The 23,799-nt window shown below is 41.0% G+C and overlaps 1 protein-coding gene across 1 annotated transcript in view; it reads right to left on the reverse strand.

The window, feature by feature from the left end:
* mpped1 (metallophosphoesterase domain containing 1) overlaps positions 1 to 23,799 on the reverse strand; it is a 150,189-nt gene that overhangs the window by 83,348 nt on the left and 43,042 nt on the right. Inside the window, exon 4 of the mRNA XM_033615274.2 lies at positions 8,103 to 8,328. Coding sequence (XP_033471165.1) covers positions 8,103 to 8,328 — 226 coding nt within the window. The remainder of the gene's footprint in view (positions 1 to 8,102; positions 8,329 to 23,799) is intronic.

A 23,799-nucleotide genomic window follows, 5' to 3' on the forward strand; every position in this document is an offset into this window, starting at 1 on the left:
AAAACAAACATATCAATGTCGAATACAAAGCACTTATCTCTGTATATTTTTAATCCTCTGAGGTGTTTTTGAGTTGTTTTCACCACCATACCAAATTTGGTTTAACTTTGTGCAGCAGCAGTAGTAGCATAGTTCACATCAACACCACCCTCAGAAAATCAGATTTAGATCTGACTTTTTGATCTACTTAACTGGCATATTTAAAACCTGTGTTAAATTACAGGTATGATGTAATGTTGATGTTCTGGCCTGGGAACGCTGTTCTTTGCTTGGCCTGCTGCCCATTACCTGGCCCTTTATAAGCGGATAAAAATGAATGTAAAATTAAATTAAATTAGGACACAGTTGTTTCTTGCAGTCTGGTGCACTTGTAGGATTTGTCTGGCTGGAGTGATTCCTTAGGGTGCTCTCACCCTGAATCTGTTTGGTTTGGTTTAATCGATCTCTGGTGCATTTGTCTGGTTGGTTTGTTCAGGCTGGTGTGAAAGCTCTTAATCAGAACCCTAGAATGGACCAAACAATTGGACCTCAAAGCAGACTGTGTTGTGGTCCAATCAGTCGGACAGTCAAATAATTTTAAACAGTGGTGTGTTGAGCTTTTTAAAAAGAGTGTGACATCACAGTAATAACTCCCTGTCATTTTGCTCTACAAGACAACTCCTTTTTGTCTTGTCTCTACCTGTCTGTCTTTATTAATAATGAGCAGTCAGCATACTAAAAATCTTCATAATCAGTCATTTCTTTGTGAGCTCTCTGTGACAACAGAGAACAAACATGTACCCATAAGAAGCATTAAGTGCAGCATGACCTGCTGTGAATTTGATTTCCCCCACGTATGTCCTGATGATGCCAAATTACATCATCAAAATTGTCCAATCAATGTCAGTCTGTATGCAGCCATGTCGCAGACTGCAGCCATACACCTTGTGCACACTTTTTTTTTCGTTTTTTTTTTTTTGCTGTGTGGTGATTCTTTGCAGTGTCAGGGGCTGCGAGTTTTATGTACAGTTTTCCTTCCTTGTCCCTTTAGCTCTAAGACAGAGGGGGGGTGTGCGATACATCCGTGACAAATGACTTGTAAACTCACATTAGCGTCAAGAGGAAGGAGCGGAGCAGTGCCCCCCACGCCATCTCTCTGCTCCACTGATGCATGCAGTGACAAATTTGGAAGGTTTGAGGCAAACTGAGAAATCACGATCTAATTTTATATTGGGATGGTGAGGGGGTTAGGATGGGTATATGTGGTACATATATATATATATATATATGTGTGTGTGTGTGTGTGTGTGTTTGCATGTGTGTGTGAGACCAATTCAGGCGTGGGATGGACTGGAAGGGCCCGCTGAGAGGCACACAGCATCACACTACCTCTGTGGTTGAGAACGAGAGATAGAAAACAGAGGGGATGAAGTAGGAGTGAGGGATGGCAGAGCAAACGAGTAAACGGCCCATGAAGCCAGATGGAAAGAGGGATGGAGGAGGAAGAAGAGTTAGGAAGCTATGAAGACAGTGGCAGACAAGAGATGGAGAATAGGAGGAGGCGAGAGACAGACATACTGTAAGGAAACAGACAGCCAATCAGAAGACAGGAAACAGAAAAAAAATGAAACAGACTACTGGCCCGTTCCTTCTTTCTTCATTCCTTGTTCTCTCCATCCCTCCCTTCCTCTCTTGTTGAACCTTATATCTCTCCCCTCTCTTTTAATTCACAGTGAGCAGAGTAGAAAACATTCAGGTTAGCAGGATTCTCTTTTTTGGCTACTGCTTATGGTCACTTTTGCCAGTTGAAATGACGGCAGTGGATTATATCAGCTTTAGTTGATTGACCGCAATTCCGTCACAGCTAAAATTAAATTTTGGCTGTTCTCTAGTTAATGGACCCTCTGCTAGCCAGTGAGTCAGATCTGCTCCAAAATTTAATGGGTTCTTCCTTGGTCAATTCTATACCCTCCCTAAAATTTCATAAAAATCAGCCAGTAGGTTTTTTCAAGGTTTTTATTCTGTAATCCTGCCAACATACAATCTAAACTGAAAACATAACCTCTTTGGCACAGGTAATTAGCACTAAACATACAGTACAGCTGAGGCTGATTTGAATGTTTTAAAGTTTTAAAAGTATTTCAGCATAAACCAGAGTATTGGACAAATTAAACTGACCTGATTATGGCACTAAATGAAAAGTAAGAGGATTACCAAAGTTACTAAAATTCATCCTGAAGGGAACATAGATGTCTGCACCAAGGAGCCCTTGAGCAAGGCGCTGTACCTCCAACTGCTCGGGACGCTTGATCATGAGTAGCCCCCTCGCTCTTACATCTCCCATGTAGTGCATGTATAGGTCCTGCTTGTGCATGTGTGTGTATTGAGGGCCTGTGTGTATGTGACAACAGAGTGAAAAAAATGGAATTTCTTCTTGTTACATGTAACTTTAGTTATTTATAAATGTTGAAAGTCAAACCTAAATAGATTATGTCAGGGGTTTGGAAGGACACAGATCAACTGACAATTTTGATATTGAGTATGGATTTGGTAAAATGCTAACAAACCCTGATGATATCCAAGAAAAGTATCATATTCTATGTAAAGTGAAAATGGCATGTTACTAATCTTAAATTATTTCCTGTTTTCATCACATTACTACAGTTACCATCCATTTTGGTAGTTATCACTTGATTGATTGGCCGTTATCAGTGATTATCAGTCTCATAAATGGCCTGCTACACCTACCAGTAGCGTCAGAGTGAGTTGGTATCAAGAGCAGTTTTGTCAGGGTTCACTTTTGGTTTTGTTTGGTTTTGGCACCAAAACTACATGGTTAGGTCTATACAACAAAGTCATGGTTTTAGTTAATTTAAGTACATTTGTTACATAACGTAACCTTGCCTACATGATGTAATGGGCTAACTTATGTACCTCAGTTAAAATAAGTCACTACTGACTTTTGGTTTCACACAAGACATGAACCCCAGTCTCCTCAGTAAAAGCCAATACTCTGTGGTCAGCTTTAAAAGAAAATAGTCTGGGGGTAAAATAAGCATGTTTGTAACATAACGTAACCATACTCAATGCTAGACCTATCATGATAACTACTTTGTTGGACAATGTATTGTCCCAGAATTACTTGCAATAAACAGTATTGTTGTCATTTTGAGACCATTTTAGGCCACTGATATAATGATAATATAATAGCACAATAATGCAAATATACCTTTTCAATACACCTTGTAATTCTCAAGAATATTCAGATATTATAATTGCAACATGAAAAAATGTTAAAAATATTATTTTAAAAGTAATCACCACCTGTTAATACATACAAGAAAGTATGGAATACCTTTATAGGAGTAGCCCAAAATTACTCAGTATGGGACTTCATGTAAAATTTGGCAAACAAAAACAAAACCGATCAATGCCTCTTGCGACTAACAGACAAACTTAATGAAGGTCCTGAAACCCCGCAGTTACCTCCATAATCTGGCTGGTGTGCTACAGTGGGCTCCCGTGGATGGATGTCCTACGAGCCGGGCACTTTGCTGCTAGATTTATGGAGTGGAGGATGAAGTAGTTGGAGGGTAAAACTACAAACGATGGACTTTTGTCTTGTCGCCAAGGGTTGGCAAGCTAACGACTATAAGGATTGTGTGTCTTCCACTTTAAAAGTGCAGTTGCAGGCTAACGGTAAGCTACACTGTGTTGTCTTTGAAGTGTTTTTTTTTTTCATTTGGACTCAAGCAAGTACACAAGGTGGAGAGAGAAAAGGATTTCTGCACCCAAGTCTTCAAATGATGGAGAAAACCCTACTGTTTATTCTGGCATCATGTTGGCTAAAATGTTGGTGACATTCTTATTTGATGAAACGTGTGTCAACAAAAAAGTCAATATCAAGGTAAGCAAAATGATGAAGGTCATGTCCTTATATCATATGATAAGTCAAAAAATAATAACAATTATCATGACAGGTCTTCTTGACATGATGCATCTTGTGAAATATGTACATCAGCTAAAATAAGCCAGCGCTGTCTTTGGATTTCATATGAGACATGAACCCCCTTGTCCCAGGTAAAAGTCCTGTGTGTTTGACCCATCCACAACTCCAGTCTCCTCCGTACATGGACAGCACCTACTAGTAAGGGTAGCAGGTCTCTTAAAGATCTATGAGGCTGACAATCTATGACCAGCCATTGAATCAAGGGATAACACTTGAAGTGGGTAAAATCACTTCACCTGTTTTTGTTTTTTCATCTGTTTACCTAGGTTACGGTGCTGTAAATTAAAGGCAATCAATTTAGGATGGTGTACCTTAAAGTCAGAAATTAGAATCACTTAATAGAGTCAAAATAGAGTCACTTCCTATTAGTTCAGGTCCAGAGAGACAGACGGACAACTGATAAGCCCTCAGATAATCAGGCGGTCAGACAGTTGGGTAGCACCTCAGGGTGGTGGAGGTAATGGTGATAGTGGTTATAGTTGGGGGGGGGGTTATAGAAATCCACAGGCCATAAAACAGCGGCGGCCTGGCATCGCCATGGCGACGGAGGGACTGCAAAAAGGCACCATCCCTCTACTCCTGCCAGAGAGTGGAGTATGTGGTGGAGGAGGTGGCTGCTATGTGTGTCATCCATGTACATGCAGAGCCCATGAAGTGATTGGGGAGGTGAGGGACAGGGGCGGGAAGGAGCGAGAGAGTTTAGGGAGCAGAGGACATAGGACTTTACTGTTGGAGGAAGGAAAGGAGGTGGAGATATTTGCATATGGAAGAAAAGGAGAAGAAAGAAGGATAGAAGAAGGGATAATTGAATAAGGCAAGGAGAGAAGGACAGATGGAGAGGGACAGAGGGAGAAGGTAAGAATGAAGAATGGCAGGAAGCAGAGACAGATAGATGAAGGAGGTAAGGAAAGAAAAGGAAAGAGGGAAGAGGGGAGCAGACAGTGCGGGGGGGGGGCACACGGAGCCTCCAGCTGGAGCCCCTCTGCGCTGCAGGAACACAACCCGAGGCACACACACACACACACACACACACACACACACATGCACGCCAGCATGTAGTCCAAAGCAAGTGAGAGCACACACAAGTGCACACACTCACAAACCCACAGCACACATTCAGACAGAGATATTCTTACACACACACACACCACACACACACACGCACACAAACTCATCACCTCCTGTGCCCATTACACCAGCCAGGGCCAGCTGATGAATCTGAATAAAATCATCTCCTCCTAAATCTCCATCCCTCCCTCCCTCTGTCTGTCTGTCTCTTTCTCTTCATCTGTCACCACCTCTTCCTTCTTTTGTATATCACTCCTTTGTCTCCTGCCCCTTTCACTTTTTCTCCCTCCCTTTCCTCGTCTGTCCCTTCTTCTTTTCTATCTTCATCTTCTTGTCGGTCCACCTCAGGCAGCTCTCTGCAGTGGCTTGAGCAATAAACTCAGGGGACCCTGCTATCACAGCAAACCAATTACCCAGCACTGGGGGCACACATACACACACACACAAACACACATACACACTGAAACATTGCCCCTGGGAGTCTGTCCCCAAAACACACACACACACACACACACACACACACACAAAGACGATCATGGACCACTACCTAACCACTTACAGTACACATTCACCCTCACACACACACACACACACACACACACACACACACTGGAAAAGCAGCAGCCTGTCCACAAGGAGTTGCGTTAGAAAAAAAGAAAGCAGTGTAAGTCCAAGTTAAATAAAGAAGCAAATAAATTATTAATTTCAGTGATTCAAAGATGCACAAATAAAGTAAAAGAGAGAACAGTAGGAGCACATTGTCACGATATCAACATTTTTACTTTGGCATCAAGACATGGTCGTATTACCCTGCAATGGGGCCCATGGCAAGAATGGGCTGCCGGGCCACTACTGCCTCAATTTATCCCCAACACATTGTGCAGTGTGTACGGATTTTATACAGTGGAATGCAACTTAGCCTCTGGCCCAGTCAGCAGAAAAAAATGATGTTTCTGTAAACCACAAATATGTTACATTTCCACATTCTATATGCTTCAATAATCATTTCTAAGGACCCTTTTCTACTGCACAAAACAACCCACGAACATCTGGCCATTTAATATAATGTGAAAGGGTTAAATCAGCATTCACACCTAGATCTAATGACTCTGCAGTAGCTACAGGTATTTATCGACTCCAGTTATAATCGGAAGTTATGGAGACACAACAGCCTGCTGAATATGCTCATTTTGGCCCCTTAACTGGTGAGATGCAATGACGTGCCACCACAAATTACCATCCATCTCCGCCCAAACAGTGCTCAAACATTGACCCAAATTAGCCAGCACGGAGTTTGACAGACAGACTGAATTAGTAAGAGCTATATAAAAGCAAGTAACCACCATTAAGTTTTCACAGGTCTCCATGCTGTTTTCTATTGTTTACTTACCTGTTTTCCAGCCTGCCCTTGACATCAAATGTGACGCATAAAAAAACACCCTATCATACACAAAAAGGCATACTTGTCTGCTGCAGAGCAGTGTACACACCTCTGTTCTACTGGCAATGGGAAAGAAGTCTATAGCCTATTATTAGCAGGTTATCCTGTGTTTAAGAAATTTGCATAAATGCACTAATTTGGGTGGAAAAGGGTTATAAAGTAACATTGTGTATGAGCTGTCTTTGTCATCTGGAAGTGGAGGGAATGGTGGATGGTGTGGCACGTAGGAGAGATGCCTGCCAAGCTGCAGACCACTGTTCCAGACCAACAAATAACAAAACCAGTTGTGTTCTAGTGACCTGTTGCTGTTTTTCCAGCAGATTTTAAGGCACCACATGTGGCTGTTTTTCAGTGATCTGTTACTGTTTTTCCACTGGGAATAGTGCTGAGCCATTGTTGGGTTTTCTACTGGGAAAGTGCCTTAGAAAGTTTTTTGTTGTTGTTGTCTTTTTTTTACTCAGACACCGCTGCATTTCCAGGCTGTACTGTGCCCCCTAAACCAGACATTTACAGCCCACACATGGTCTTTTCCTAACCATAGCTAAGTGTTTTTTGTGCCTTTACCTAACCACATGTTAACCACAGTGCTGTTGAAAGTTTCAACATATTAGTATAGTATGTATAGTAACGTACAAATGTAACATATAAGTGGTTTGCAGAACCATACAATGCCAACATTTTTTCTGGTGTTGGATTGCTAGCCTCTCATTTGCCATGTGGTTATTTGACTAAACACTAATTAATTTAGGAATATGTGAAATATTAACACAGAACTAAAATAATGGTTATAAAACTAGCTTTTGACACAATAAACCTGTACCATAGTCAGACGACTTAACCATCCCACAATATCTGGATACAAGTGGTTTGGATAAATAATAATATAAACTTGTTTAGATGTTACCTTTATCTAGATGAAAAGCACATCTTTTAAACCAATAATGGATTTTTATGGGAGGGTTGAATATCATCTTCACTCCCCACAAGGAGGCACCAAGCTCAATACAGCAGAGAATGGGGAGAAACGATAATCACAGCATCACACACCAAAAGATCGGCAGCTATAGTTTTTGGTGAAAGGGAAAATGCATCAAGATCTGCCATTCTCCTATTTTCCTTGGGTTGAAGCTCATCTATCTGTATGACATTCTGATGCATGCTATATGAGCGTCAAATGACGCAAGCAAAGGGTGCAGTGCTACAAGACAATGAGTACGTGCTGACTTTAAGAGGGATTTTTTTTTCAGAAGTTTGTTGTTTTTTACCTGTGGTAAATGTTTTCTGCGCACAGAAAGAAAAAAAAACTAAAAACTAAAAACTAAAAACAAGCAAGCACTCCAGACATAGACATCTGGATTAATCAACAATGGCTACCAAAATGTGTCACTGACCATTTCTCTCATACAAGACACTATCGGAAAGAAATTTAGGTTGCAAAGTGCAACCTTGAAACATAAGGCAAAAATATTGTGCAATTTGATAATATGAGTGTATTTTCTTAGAAGCTGATGCCAATAAATGTCACATCAAAGTGAAACCTCAATGAAGAATGTTTGCAGTACAAGGCATTGGCTCGTGTGTAGTGCAGTGGCAGAGGTTACTCACCAGGGGGAGCCGTAGATTCTGAAGCCCCGCACAGTGACCTCAGAGTCCTGCAAATAGATGCAGTTGGTGAGCAGTGACTGGACGTTCTCATAACTCTCAGGCTTCAACTTGGAGGCAGAAGGGAAGTAGTAGAAGTCCTGCTTGATCAGGTCAGCCATAAACTCCTGGTCGAAGGTCAACTCATGATTTCCGGCAATTACTATCTTGATGTCATAGGGCAGGGTACCTGGAAGAAGAGGAGAGGGGGAAGTAAAGAGGTGAACAAAAGGAAAGAGATGGGGAGAAAGTGGGGAGGGAAGGAGGAAAATAATGGCAGAAAAACTTAAGGAGAAGCAAGGAACATGAAAAAAAGGGAAGATGGGAGTGATTGGGGAGTGACAAGGAGAAAGGAGAGAGGAGGCAAAATTTGATGAAGAAAGTCAGATGAGGGTGAACAAAGCAGGAGGTATGAAGTTGAATTATGTGAGGGAATAGAGAGGGGGATAGAGAGGGCATAGAAGAAAAGATGAGGGGAGGAGAAGTAGAGGTGAGAATTAGGAAGCAGAATTAGGAAGCAGGAGGTGAAAGTGGTAAAGGCATGAAAGAAAAGCAAAGGAAAAAAGACAAGGAAAGAAGGATATATAGAAATAGAAAATGGAAGGATATGGAAAGGGGAGATGTAGGGGAAGGGGTGAGAGGAAGGAAATGAAGGAGAGCCGGGTGGCAGACGGAGTGGGGAGGGACAAGGAGGAGAGGGAAAATTGAGGACTGGATATGAAACTCATCCCAGACTTCTTGGCATTCACATGCGACATGGCTTTCTCATTGTCTTTCCCTTCATTTCTAGCAAATCTGTACATCTGTCTTAGCTTCCCTCCATCAGTCAAGGTCTCAACCCAGTACACTGCTGTCTTCTGTTTATGGAAGCATGGCTGAATGCATCCGTCAAGGAATCTTTATCTGGAGAAATGATGAGGAGGGAAATCAGAAAGAGTGATCATTGTGAAGTTTACGATGCAGAATATTAAACATTTACGGGCTATGGCAACCGCCGCCGCATGTTTCCCCCTTTCTCTCTCATCATCCTCCTCTAATCAAACACCCACTCCTTCATATCACCCCCCATTTTCTCCTCTGTCTCAATGGCTTTAATTGGCTATTCAGAGCCTGGCACAGCAGGGCGCACAATCGATCTGTGCCCATCAAACCCAGCGGCGGCCGGCCCTTCACAAATCTACATGATGTTTTCAAAGCTCCGCTGAGGAAACAGAGAGCCAACACTGACAAACATCTGGGGGTCTGCTTTGTCAGGTAGAGTGGCTGACGGTGAGTTCAATCACCATGGAATTTTTAAATTTTTTTTTTTAAATACTGCTAGGATGGCATGGCGTGCAGCTGAGCACATCGGTTTGTGTGTCAGCATGTGTGTTTGTGAGTGACTTTCCCTCATGTGTGCAAGTTTGCATGCATCTGTGCATGAACGTGTCATGTTAGTGAAAAGGAGTAATTAAACTGAGCTTTAGAAGAGGCTGACAGCCCGGCGACGGCCCTGTCATAACAGCCAATCACAGCCCGGTGACAGAAAGAGAGAAAGAGTGGGGGGATAGAGGGAGGGAGAGGAAGGAGAGAGCGACAGAAATACTTTAGGAAGCCCAAAAATCCTTGAGTGTGAAGGAGGAATAATAACAAGATGAAAGCAGCTGTCAAAGAGTGCCCGTCTCTGCAGTTTGGGCCGGGGACGCCCCCTCTCCCCAACACAGCTCCCATTTGTTTGGCAGAAGGGCTTGTGTTTAGTTGTCAAGCAGACACCAAAAAAGCCCCGTAAATGAGGGGCTGCACCTCCACAAAAGGCACACGGACACACACGCCACCGCACAATCAAAAGATGTTTTCGATTGCTTTTCGTCAGACTTTGGCATTTGAAGTAACGTTCCTAGATAAACCAAGGTTGAAGGAATATTTGCTCTAAAATAAAAATTCAATCATTATTTTCGATCAAATTCCTATTAAAGCCTGCAGAGCGCCTGTATTTCTTTCTCAAAGTACTGAAGGTAATGGGGCTGTCTTTTTTTTTTTTTTTTTTTTTACCAAAAAATGCATAAAATCCCCCCATGTTCTCTGAATGTCTAAAGCAGCATCATCACTGTGCTTCTGCATTGTGGGTCCTGAAGACCAATATTTACCTCTCTCTATTTTTCACACAAATATTGAGAAATTTAATAGGAAAGGAAATACAGAAATAGGCAAGTAAACATGACACTTTTGGACCCAAAAACTTGGAATGCACTGCACAAAATACCTGGAAAGATTTTAACGATGTTCAGCTTTTGTGCAGCTCCTAACAGGACTGGTAATTTCAGTAATTCAAGACCTCATGTGGCACCAATCCATACAAAACTTTCTGTACGAGATTTTAAAAAAGAAAGGTTTGGAGATATTCAGAGACCGCCACAGTAAAATGTCTAACTAAAACTTTCAACTGAATAAAAATGTACAAATAGAAATTAAGATTCACTTTTATTTAACGGTAAATTAGTATTTCAGGCTACCTCAACATTTCCTTGTGCTTTGTATGTCACATGCCTGCAGCTGCTTTACTATAAAAGCCTTCCAGCTGGTGGAAATCTAACAAAATCAAAGCAAGAAGCAAAGAAGTATTACTGAAGGTATTTATTGTGAAGCAGCTACAGGGATGAGATGTAGAAACACGTTTTGTGTTAGTCCAGACTCACTTTGCAACAAGCTGGTCTCAATCTATTAAAATATTGACACATTTTTATTAATCTTTGTATTGTTATTGGTGGGTAAGAACATAATGTAAGTGGATACACCATATATTCTTGACAGATTACAAACTTAAATACACTGAACAAAAAATTAAATGCAGCACTTTTGTTTTTGCTGCTATCGTTCACAGGTTTAAAGGGGAACTAATGTTTTTTTTCAACCTGGGACCTATTTTCCGATCTACTTTTGTCTAAATTAGTGATAGGATGTTCAATATTTGACATTTCTCTAGTACGAAACTAGGGCTGACCTGTCTGCAGCCCGTGAGCGCGCGGTATATTAAATAATAGGGCACTCAGACAACGTCAAACAACGTCAAAATACGGCCACTCAAAGTGCATTTTTTTCACACAGATAGGCTCGGATTGTTAGTATAATTATCCAACAAAATAACGGAAAAGAGAAATGAATGTCTGTGTTTACCTTTAGCTGGATTCGGACATGTTCAAAGTAACACTGCTCCCTCTCTCTCCTCGTCCGCTCTTCAATTTCAATGAGCTCTACATCCGTGTATGTCCGTGTACTCCGTGTTCAAATAAATACGGGTGGTCATCAAATTCAAATGGCTCATCCAGATCCAGCTGGTCAAAATTGGGTAAAAATTCGGACATGTTTGTTGTGGCAAGTCAAAACATTCAGAGAGTGAAAGTCTGGCTCTGAAATCTCACGTCTCGTGAGATTTGAGTTGTTGCAGGAAGTAACCGCTGGACTGACCTTACAAACGCGAGGAGTTACTCTGTTTGGAGTAGTCATGGCTGAATTTTTACCCAATTTTGACCAACTGGATCTGGATGAGCCATTTGAATGGACCATGTGAGAATTTAATTTGAAAGGACAGACACAGGAAGTGGCCACGTTCAGCAGTCAGACAGGAGTCACATTAATTTACAGGGCTGGTACCTGTGGTTATTACATGAGCTAGTTAATAATATGTCAGGCAGGAAATCCAAAGGGTGGGATCATTTTGAGAAGGTGAAGGACAAAACCAAGGTGATATGTAAACTGCAGGCATTCATTTGCCCATCATTCGTTGACTACAAAGATGATGTATCAGATGATTACATCAGCTACACTTAAGTAGCTACATGCCCATTAGCCGCTTAGCACAATCATTATTGCTTTGCTGATAGCGTAATTAACAAGTAGTTCGCTCAGTGTGTGATGTGTGATTGTAGATAAAATATAGGCCTATATCAGTTAAGGTTCATTAGTACGGTTTTGTATTTCTCTGTACTGTAGCAAAGTGTTAACAATGTTACTTACACTATTCTTTCTCAGACCTTGAACTCAAACTATTGTGTTGCCCTGCCCAAAATATAGAATTTCAAAATCAAATTAATATTGTAAACCTGCGAGCAACTAGTCGACTAACTAGACCTAGCTAGGTCAACTAAGAAAATTCTTAGTCAGGGGCAGCCCCACTGTAGTGTGATCAAACTGCACATTTTAGAGTGTCCTTATACTGTGATCATTCCAAGGCACACCTGTGTAGTAATGCTGCTGTTTAATCAGCATCCTGATATGCCACACCTGTCAGATGAAAGGATTATCTTGGAAAAGGAGAAATGCTCACTAACATGCATTTATAGACATTCTTGTGTCCACCTAATGAAGTATTAACTTTCCTTTTAGCTACGCATTGGTCTCCACTGAGTAAAGCATTTGGCTCTGTAGTTAACTGCTTAATTTGTACGTCAAAAGAAAAAAAACAAAGAAAACAATAAGCTTTGTGAAACAGAACAGAACTGCAGAGTCTAGTGATAATTCTCTGTGATTTGTCACAATGAATGACCCTTCTCACATTCCACTTCATCATTTGAGCCTCTGTTAATGTAAATATCTAAATAGTGCAGTTTTAAGACTACATTAAAATTAACTTACATTTATCACATAGCCATCTCAGGCTGTTCATTTTCAGCATGTACAAATCTTGTTTAAATGCATCTCATATCACCTTCAAAAATGCTACAAACATATCAGACCACATTTTTTTCCTCTGCAGCCTTAATGACGACTGTGATAGCTTCTCAGTGTAAGCTCAGCAGGAAAGGTGCCAAGTAGCTGCATGGGAGTGCAGCATCTACCTGGAGACTTGTGTAGCTTGTTGTTTCAGTTTTTGAAGACTGGAGTCTGGAGTGTGAGATGAAAACCAGACTGACCTCAGGCAGCATGCTTAGCAAAAATGCAAAATGAAAAGTATGGGTCAAGAAGAAGCCTTTGGTCTTCGAGCTCCTTTCTACACCATGTCAGGTCAGGGATATTCTCTCAAGGGTGGCACACTTTATATCCAAGGGAAGGCACCACGGTGATGATCAAAGACAAGCCGTGGAAGAAAGAAAGCTGCTTTGGATGAGCTCATCAGCTAAATGCCTATAATACAAACATCAAAAAATAAGTAAGGGGAACGGATGTGTGCCCATGCTTGTGTGTGTGTGTGTGTGTGTGTGTGTGTGCCTGAGGAAGACAGACAGCAAGGCAACACAGTGGTCATAAATTTTCTGACAAACACTATCTGTGTCTCCTCAGAAATTCTGCAACGCGAGCAGTTTTTCACCCATGAAGTTTGACGGCCAACTGTAAACTGAGAGAAATAAATCACGGGGAGAAATATACAACTCCACCAGCTGGACACAAATACCCTACTATCCTCCCACACACACACACACACACACACACACACACACACACGGTAATCTTACTTAGCAGAATTAAATTTCAATTTCAGGGATGAATTTTTTGAAAGTTTCCCCCAGTAAGAAAAATGCTGCAAGATGACAAGGTGTGAATACCAACTAGCTGCACTTTACATATCTGACTAAAAGCAGCCAGTGTGTGTAGGAATTCAACCACTGTCAATATGAAAATGATAACAATACAAAAAAAGAAAGAACAGTCTAAGTAATTATTCATGAGGTTAGTGGATAATGCTTAAAATAAATGATTGAACATGACATGAAAATTATGTTTGTAACATTAAAGTGTTTTAATCAGTTGACAACTTATTTTAAGAAGTATTCTAACTTATTTACTTTAATCCCATTTTACTCAAAAATGTTTGAGTATAATGGGATTAAAGTAAATAAGTTAGAATATCTTAAATAAGATAATCTGACCACTAAATATCACCAAAACATTTGGATGAATATTAAGTTGGTTCAACTTAATTAGGCTTTTCGAGGTCAGAGCAAATCATTGTCAGATTATTAAGGACTCATGAGACTGACTAAATAATGCCAGAGCATTGCAACTACTTGAAATGATGCATGCAAATTGTTAATTTAATTTTGTTAAGTTGAAACAGTGGATTTTATTTTTAGATTCATGAGGTTAGCACAGTATCTTAGCTGTTGGAGCCACTCTCCCAGTTTGGGGGTCACAGCCCAGAGTGCTCTGATTACCACTGGCACCACTGTTGCCTTTCCTCCCCACATGTTTTCTAGCTCCTCTTTCAGCCCTTGGTATTTTTCAATATGTATGTATGTATATATATATATATATATATATATATATATATATATATATGTGTAAGAAGTTGGGCAACATCAAAAACATTTTTAACATTTTTGAGTAGGATGGAATGAAAGTAAATAAATTAGAATATCTTAAATAAGATAATCTGACCACTAAATACTAAGTTGGTTCAACTTAATTAAGCTTTTCGAGGTCTGAGCAAATCATGATTGTTGTACTTAACTAATTGAGTTTGTCAGATTAACTCGTCAGAGAGAATAATATTAGAGTTGGAACTACTTAAAAAGGTGCATGCAATTTTTTCAAGATGAACCCGTGGATTCTTTTTTAGTGAGTGAAATTCTGCAATACAGTCTCTTATTGTGCGTGTACACAAAGAACAAATCAATAACAAAAAGAATTTCTGCATCAAATGAGAATAAATGTGTTGCTTCATGTGACAAAAGACAGAGAAGAAAAGGGAAGAGGATGTGGGTGGAAGTGTGCGAGGGAAAGGGGGGGCATCTAAACATTTGGGCTGACATTCCCCCCCACAACACACGGGCCGCTCTTTGTCGCCCCGCCATCTTTTGTCTTGAATTCAAAAGGCTGCTTTTAAGCAACAAATAGTTTTAATTTGTCTGTGAGTGAAGCGGCGGCTGCACAGGGAGGATGGCCACCTCGTCTTCTGCTGCATCAAAACAAATAACAAAAGAAGAAGACAAAAAGAAAAAAAGATAAAGTCAGCAAGTGAGCAAGAGGGAGTGCAGAAATTGGGGGAAACACAGGACCTGGCTGCCCGAAAGTGAGGCTGCATTCAGGAGTGGAAACAGCTGGACTTCAGTCTTTCCTTCTGCCCCTTCATCCCTTTATTCCTCTCTGGTTCTTTTTCAAATCCCTTCTCGCTCAGTGTCTTTGCTCTTTTGTCAAGTGCCTGCCCGCCTCCAGTTATACACATCCCAGATCTGCTGTGTGTCTGTCTGTCACCACTAAAACCTCCGTCCTCCCACAAGCTCCACAAGGCAGCCTGTGTATGTGTGTGTGTAAATGTGTGTAAAAGTGCCACATGCTGCCTGCAGGTATGTACATGATCCTGAGGGTCTGTGGAGAGGCATATTGTTTGTCTATCTTGATGTGCAAATGCAAATGCATATGATTGTGTGTGTGTGTTTATGCATAACACAGGCTACAGTATCTGTATGCATGTGTGTGTGTGTGTATGTGTGTGCGTACTCCCACCCCGCCACAGGAAATCTTCCGGAGTTCGGCCACCATTGTTCCGAGGCTGCGATGGGTGGTCTGCTCTTTGAAGAGGAAAATCCCTGCTCTGCCCAAAGCTCTGGCATGTACAGGGGGATTACTGCCCATTGTGTGTGCATGTGTGTGTGTGCGCTCTTATACATGTGTGTGTTTGTGTACATGCAGAAAAAAAGTCCTGCCTGCCAAGACAAAGTTAATTCCTAAGTGTGTGTGTCTGCATAGATACCAAAAACTAGTAGCCAAAATGTCCTGCCAAATAACTTAATAGCAATGTGTGTGTGTGTGTGTGTGTGTGTGTGTGTGTTGCGAACAGGGGCCAAATATATGCTGCCAACCCAAAATGATTAAATTAATACCAGTGTGTGTGTCAGAATGAGTGAATGCATGTGTACAAGAAGCAGCAGCCAAAAGTTTCTGCTAAAATTAAATTAAAGGAAAAGTCCACTTTATTATGGCTGGGATCACATTTTTCACAGGTGCCTTTATTGTGTGTGTGTGTGTGTGTGTGTGTGTGTGTGTGTGTGTGTGTGTGAGTGTGGATTACACAGTGTCCCTTTTCCCTTTATTTGAAATGAATGTATCAGACCACATCTGGAGTTTAAGCTCATCAACATAGTTGTGTGTGAGGTAACATTACTGAGGAGGCATAGAGAAAATGACAGGAGATTTTATATTATGTGAATTTGATTTGAATCTTTGCCTGAGACTGCCTCAAGTTGAGCATTCTTTTTTGTTTTTGCTGGTCAGTGTGCTGTGCAGTGTACAATAGAGTGTGCCAGTAAACCCGGAACTCTGTTAGCGCTTTTAGCACTTCCGGTTCTCTCGTCTAAAAGTCAATACGTTTTTTGAATGGGATTTTGGTAAAATGCCTCAAATAAGGTCTGTGGTTAACAAAAGCTTAAGCAAGTTTCAGGTTTTGTTCTACGACATAAAACACGTCAGTAAATACCCTACTTGTGAATTTTGAAGCTTTTACGTGTCGTAAAAAAGGCGGTTGCTAACAAGTTGCTAAATACGACTACAAACCCTGTCGGGGACATTAAACGTCATCACCCCTGAAGAGGCGAGAGTGCTGGCAGTCCGCCATTACAGCTTCTTATTTAGCTTAAACAGTCCGATTTCCCCATTAGGCCTATACAATGTTTTTAAAATAAAGCGGCCGAAATCAGTTGAAAGCTTAGTGGCGGTGACATGAAGAGTCATGTGACCGTGGAGTAGTCATGTAGTCCATTAAAGTCTAACGTGAGCTTTTTATTTCTGGCGATTGCATTTAAGCTTCAAATGCGGTATGAAAGGTGTTCAAAGTGTGAACAAAACCTGTAAGTATCATAAACTTGTGTTAGCCACAGAGCTTATTTTCTGACATAATCCAAAACGCAATGCAAAAATCACATTGACTTTCTCTTCCGGGAACCAGCGTGATGCTAAACTTCCGGGTTTTGACGTCAGCCCTGGCACACTCTATACTGGGGACATTTTTGTCCCCAGATTTTGCTGCAGAGTGAGTGCTCTTGACCTTCACACTGCTCTTTGGTACAGACTAGGACTGGGCGGTATATCGATATATTTTCAAGCAAGATATAGATACAGACAATACCGTTTATATTGATGTAGGGTCAAGTTGCGCCACATAACGCACACCAGTGTTCATCTTTTCTCTCACACACACGCACAGCTCCACCCCACTCACTCACTCACTCACTCACTCATTCACAGTTTCTCCATCAACACTCAGAGAGACACAGACCTGCTCCTCCGTTTAATCTGTCTGTTAATTAGTCTACAGTGCGACATCAGTCTATATGTTGCACGAGCTACACTAAATCAGTCTGTGAGATGAATGAAGTTACCGCAGTAGTACACGTACAATATTGTGGGCCTTTTCCTCTGTAACCTTTAGCCACGTCCAGTCAAGCCATGCGGCGCCGATTTGTGTTTCTGTTATCAGTTTATACGCGGGGTGCCACACCGAGCTGCGCACCTACTCCTTCTGTGGAGTAGGTCCAAAAGCTGGGCCACCCGCACTCAAGAGGGAAGCGGTGGCGTATCACTCAACTGACCTGTTTCTCCCCATCAAACAGGCCATGTGTGTTGTGAGACTTTCCTCCCCTCTGTCTGCAGGAGACCAGAGAGAAAGACGTTTTTAAAAGTCTCTGTGTGTTCAGCTGTCAGTACTTTGTGGTTTGGAGTTTAGTTTCTCTCCTGCATCCTGTTTTTACTACCGATATCTGCTTTATTTTACTGTTTCATGTTCGCTATCAGCCATATTAGAAGTTGTGTGAAGTTGCTGCTCGAAAACTCAACATTTCCTCATTTTGCTGCTTCACAATAAAAGTTTTTATACAAAAAAATAACGGGGGACATTTATTTTTAAGACTCTATAGGGATTAAAATATATTTATTACAGAATTAGTGGAACTTTATTACTGGCTTTTCTTTGATTAAGACAAGTCTAATAATACGGAACAGCCACAGTCAGATGTAAGATGAAGAGCTCTGCAAACAGCTCACCTCCCACAGGTAAACTTCATTTACCTGCCCTGCTGTGGAAAAACACATGCAGCAAAAATAACAAGGGACTTTAGCCATTGATCAGCTTGCAACTGAACATGTAGCCCACTTATAAGGCTCTGAGATAACAATATCTTCTCTCTCCTGCTTGGAAGTGGTGAACAGCTCACAGGTACTTAATACAATACAATCTCTAGCTTTAGAGTGATATCTACTGTTGGCAAAAACGTTGCACATTTACGATCTAATGTTAGCACTGTTAACTTGTTTACTATATTACATGAATGCCATTGTCACACTGAACGTCCCACTGAGCCCCTTTCAAACTTTATATTGAAAACAATTAAAGAGTCGTCAAATATTCATACTAAATGGCTAAATCAGATTTGACTAATAAATTCTGAGTCAGGTACCACCCTAGCTATGTACTCATATGCTTTCTTGATTAGTGTTGAAGATCAATACAATTCTCATATCTGTCCCAGTCTTTCAGGGATTGTCCCTGTTTGTCTAGGATTGTCTGTTGTTGTTTTTTTCACTACAATTAAAATAACAATAATGATGATAATAATAATAATAATAATAATAATAATAATAATAATAATAATAAATTACTTGTTTTCAGCATTCACTTAGGCCTACTTTACACTACATGGTTCAAGTGACCCAATTCCGATTTTGTCCTCTCACGTGGCACAGATCGGATCTGTAACATGAACGTGTAAACAGGAAAAAAAACAGATGATATCGGATATTGTCAGATCAGATTCAGGCCTCCTTCATATGTGGAAATATATCTGATATGAATCCGATATCTGCCAATAGGTCTGTAATCTAAACAGACAGATCGGATATTTTCTGGCAATCCACGTCGTACGTCATGAATAATGCGACGACAGCGCATTTTGATGACGTGCTCATGAGCGAGGGAAAGCAAGGAAAGCCGAATAAATCGCATGTCAATCAAAAACTATGAACCAAAAAAGCACAATCTATCCCGAGTGAGACAAACTGCTTGATCCCCGTCTTCAGTGTACCAGCAGAGAACCTGCAGAACCGAATCAGCGAAAAAACACACCGGGCTACACAGCCTCTCTACCTGAGCAGCTGAAGCTGCGGCTCGCACCCTCGACACACAGACACACAGACTGTGCTTCCTCATGCCAGCCAAACATGTGCGCAACTGTGAGAAATAAATATGTGAGGTGTGCGCTGCTTTGCTATCTTTTTTTTATTTTCTCTGTGTAGGGCTAAGTTACCTTTTAAATTATGTAGAGCAGCGCCAGCTTTGCAGGTGATTTATTCTTTAACGATTAACTTCAAATATTTAAAGTTAGTCCTTAAAATTGCTTTCAGTAAAGTAAACATTTCCATACGCGCAGTAATGTCACTGTAGGAATTACCGTGGGACATTTACACAGTGGTAAGAGTGCTGGACCGGAAGTGTTGCACAATAAAACAGAAGCTGGCTGCGTTCTGTTTTGCCTCCATGTGTCCGTGAAAAATAAGGTGAATAGAACATCAGTCAGGAAAAATCGGATATAGGCAACAAATCAGAATTGGGCATCAAGACATGGTAGTGTTAAGGCAGCCTTAGACATTTATCATGTTCTGTGCCACGTATTATTAACTAACTCAGAGGTAGGCAGCCAGTCGCTCTGAAGCCTCTCTCTAGTAGCTACCTGTGGCATTGACAAAAATGATGTGGAAATAAGTTATGATTACTATTATCTAGAGATGCACTGATCTAGCTTTTTCAGTTTCAATCCCGATCCCAATGCTGTGGCTTTGAGTATCAGCCGATACCCGATACTAATCCGATACCATGGTTGACCTAAATAGCTATATACCTTTACATGTAGAACAGAAAAGACTAGAGGCATCAGGCATTGATGATTACACAGTTCTTTCCTAAGATAAAACGAAACAAGATGAAACACATTAATGCAATGATGAACTATTAATTTTTAAAAAAAAATAAACAATTGTGCAACAGCAGTTGAAATACTGTGAAATACCTCCACACAGCAGATCCTCTCCTTTGCTCCATGACGTATGACTAGAGATATTGGATAAAGCGAGATACCCCACTCAGCTCACTTCCTGATTCAGTGACGTCAGCGTCAGAGACTTGCGGCAGCTCTGAATGTATTGTCGTCAATGAGGAAAATGAACGTGATCACAATTTTTGGTCAATTCTTTCGCCCTATAGTCACTAAAGTAAATACTGGGTTCATTTTCCACAAGCCACACATCTTACCAACATTCTGACACTAAAGCTGCATTTTTCATCCGCACAGATCAAGAGAAAGTTAACTTTGAGCCCTGTCCGTCTCAGAAAACAAGTTCTTGCGAGATCTTGTGATCTTGATAAACAGGCGGTAAAATCACAGTTAGCATGCAAACAGTTTTTTACCGCTAGTAATAAATAAAAAATGCCCAAGCTTTGTGCAGCAATAGGCTGCAATAATAGGAAGAATGTATTTTCATTCCCAAAGGAAGCAGACAGGTAAGCTAGTGTCACTTTCAGTCAGTACTGTGGGTGGGCCAGCTGTCACGTCAGAGATACTGGATGAGAACCTCACATCAGAGATTACGTTACTGGATCCAGTATCTCTGCACATATTCCCCAGCTAACATTGTGTTTGCCATTGCTGAATACCTTAGGAGTTGTGTGAAATATTTTGTCAATGTGTAATTAATAAATGTGTGAACAGTCAGCTCAGCTAAAGTCAGTCAGGCTCTGATTGGAGGGAGAGCTAACCACGCCCACTTAGGCTCCTCTCCTGTGGAATCATCTTCCTGTTACAGTCCGGGAGGCAGACACCGTCTCCACATTTAAGACTAGACTTAAGACTTTCCTCTTTGATAAAGCTTATAGTTAGGGCTGGCTCAGGCTTGCCCTGTACCAGCCCCTAGTTAGGCTGACTTAGGCCTAGTCTGCCGGAGGACCCCCTATAATACACCGGGCTCCCTCTCTCTCCCTCTCTCTCTCTCTCTCTCTCTCTCTCTCTCTCTCTCACTCTCATCCTATTACTGCATCTTGCTAACTCGGCCATTCTGGATGTCACTAACTCGGCTTCTTCTCCGGAGCCTTTGTGCTCCACTGTCTCTCAGAATAACTCATACCGCAGCGGTGCCTGGACAGTGTGACGTGTGTGGTTGTGCTGCTGCCGTGGTCCTGCCAGATGCCTCCTGCTGCTGCTGCCATCATTAGTCATTAGTCATACTTCTACTGTTATTATACACATATGACTATTGTCACACAAGTATACTGTCTGATACTAATACATACTTTCAACATATTGTACCACAGTAGCCAGAACTATAACTATAATATTATTACTTTCATTAATGTTGTTGTAAGCTACTGTCATTACCTGCATCTCTCTCTCTCTCTCTCTCTCTCTCTCTCTCTCTCTCTCTGTCTCATTGTGTCATATGGATTACTGTTAATTGATTATGCTGATCTGTTCTGTACGACATCTATTGCACGTCTGTCCGTCCTGGAAGAGGGATCCCTCCTCAGTTGCTCTTCCTGAGGTTTCTACCGTTTTTTTTTCCCCGTTAAAGGGGTTTTTTTTGGGGAGTTTTTCCTTATCCGCTGTGAGGGTCTTAAGGACAGAGGGATGTCGTATGCTGTAAAGCCCTGTGAGGCAAATTGTGATTTGTGATATTGGGCTTTATAAATAAAATTGAAAAATTGAATTGAGGAAGAGTAACCGTTTTCTTAACATTGGATAAGCCTACGGTGGGGTATCTCCTTTATCCAATATCTCTGGTATGACGTAGCTCACGTCGCAATAGATTTAAAGGGAAAGGATCGCCTCAGGTATAGGTTGCATTTTCCGTTACCCGATCCATCTATTTTGATGATATCGGGGCCGATATTTGATCCACATATCGGATCGGTGCATCCCTACTGTTATCGCATTTTATTATTCCTTTATTGTTGTTGTAACCCTAAAGTGATTCTTACATTCTCCAATTGTAAAAATATGTAACCAATACACCAAGTAATTTATTCTTAAAACATTTTATCAAATAAAATGTGTGTCATATGTTTATGGCCTGGAACCTTTCCTCTAAATTTTCCAGAATCTCGACCACAATGGTTACAGTGGTCTCTAGTTTCGCTAGCTATGGATTCTAAATCCAAAAAAGGTCCAATGCTGCAAAGTTAAAGTATCAAATAATCATAAATAGCACCCTGCAGAGTGACCACCTTGTTCTAAAGCTTATTAATGAATGCTTATATAGACCTATCATTAATGCTGATGGGCTAATTTAGTTTAAAGTTAATCAGTCAGTGGTATTTGGCAGAAAGTTGATCAAAATAAAGATGGAGGCACCGGAGCAAGAAATCAAAAATGTGCCATTGGTGTTAAAATCCAACTTCTGGACTTATTTTGGATTATTTTTAACACAGAAGGAAATTAGGACATGGATATGTCCCATTCGATTTGCAAGCAGTGTCATATGAAAATAAAATACTCTTTGAATACTACAAACATGAGGGCTCACCTCCTCTCCACCACCCAGAGCTAGCTTTAGCTGCTGACCCCCTATGCTAACGCTAAATCCACTCTGCAGAAAAATCAACCAAAACTGGACACAAACTACCATCCAACTCTGAGAGAGCGAAGAAAACAACACTGTCCATCACCTACTTCATGTGCAAAGATCTATGTCCATACAGTGTTGTTGAAAATGAAGGCTTTTGTTACATGCTAAAAACACTGGAACCCAGGTACTGTATGTGACTCCGTCTTGACAGTTTTTCACCAACTCAGCTGTGCCCAAGCTCTACAGAGAAGTGAAGCATGAAGATGAGGAATCTTTGAGTAGAGCAGGAAGGGTGGCATTAACTCGAGACACTTGGACATCAAGCTCAGTGGATTCATAGGTGACTATAACGGCACATCTCACAGAGAATTGGTGACTGCTGCCTCACGTTCTCCAAACTAGAGCAGTACACCAAAGTCACACCAGAGCAAACATTGCAGACCTCCGGCAAAGTGCAGCACAAGGAGGGGGGATTGTGGTTGTAATAGACATTGTGTTTGACTCACACACTTAATCTCACTTCACAGAGGGTGTTAAATCTGCCAACAGTTCAGTTTGTCAGGTGTATGCAGCATTTCTGACAGGTTTTATGACTGTGTTGATCAGTCTGTGGGTCAGTTGGTCTGTCTATCTTATGAGGTGAAACTGATTTTTTTCTTTGAGGAAGTAATTTGCAGTTGGACAAAAAGGTAATAAATCACAGTATATTTTATTGAAATTCTCAGCATGTCGCAATAATATCATGTTGTATCCTAAGTATCATGATAATATTGTATTGTGGGTCCTCTGGTGATTCCTTCCCCTATGACTAATGCTTATTTTATAGTAAAGGTTGCTGACTTCTGGTCTAACCATTCTTTATGCTAAATTAACCATCTCCTAGATACGTATGGCACAGACATAAGAGTTGGGGCTTGAAATACCATGCGCATATGCATGGTAGTGCATGTAACATCTGAGCTATGTATGTAATTGTCATCCATACATGTACTAAACATCTTGTGCAAGGCTTCCACCTTTCATGCATTGACTCTGACACACTGTCAAGCCACACATCCATTTTTGCCAAGCAATAAAAATGCTGCAGTGCAAAAAGAGGACACTGACAGCGCACAGACAAGAGGTGCAACAGCAGCACCATTAA

The sequence above is a fragment of the Epinephelus lanceolatus genome, chromosome 23, assembly GCF_041903045.1.
Source record: "Epinephelus lanceolatus isolate andai-2023 chromosome 23, ASM4190304v1, whole genome shotgun sequence".
NCBI lineage: Eukaryota > Metazoa > Chordata > Actinopteri > Perciformes > Serranidae > Epinephelus > Epinephelus lanceolatus.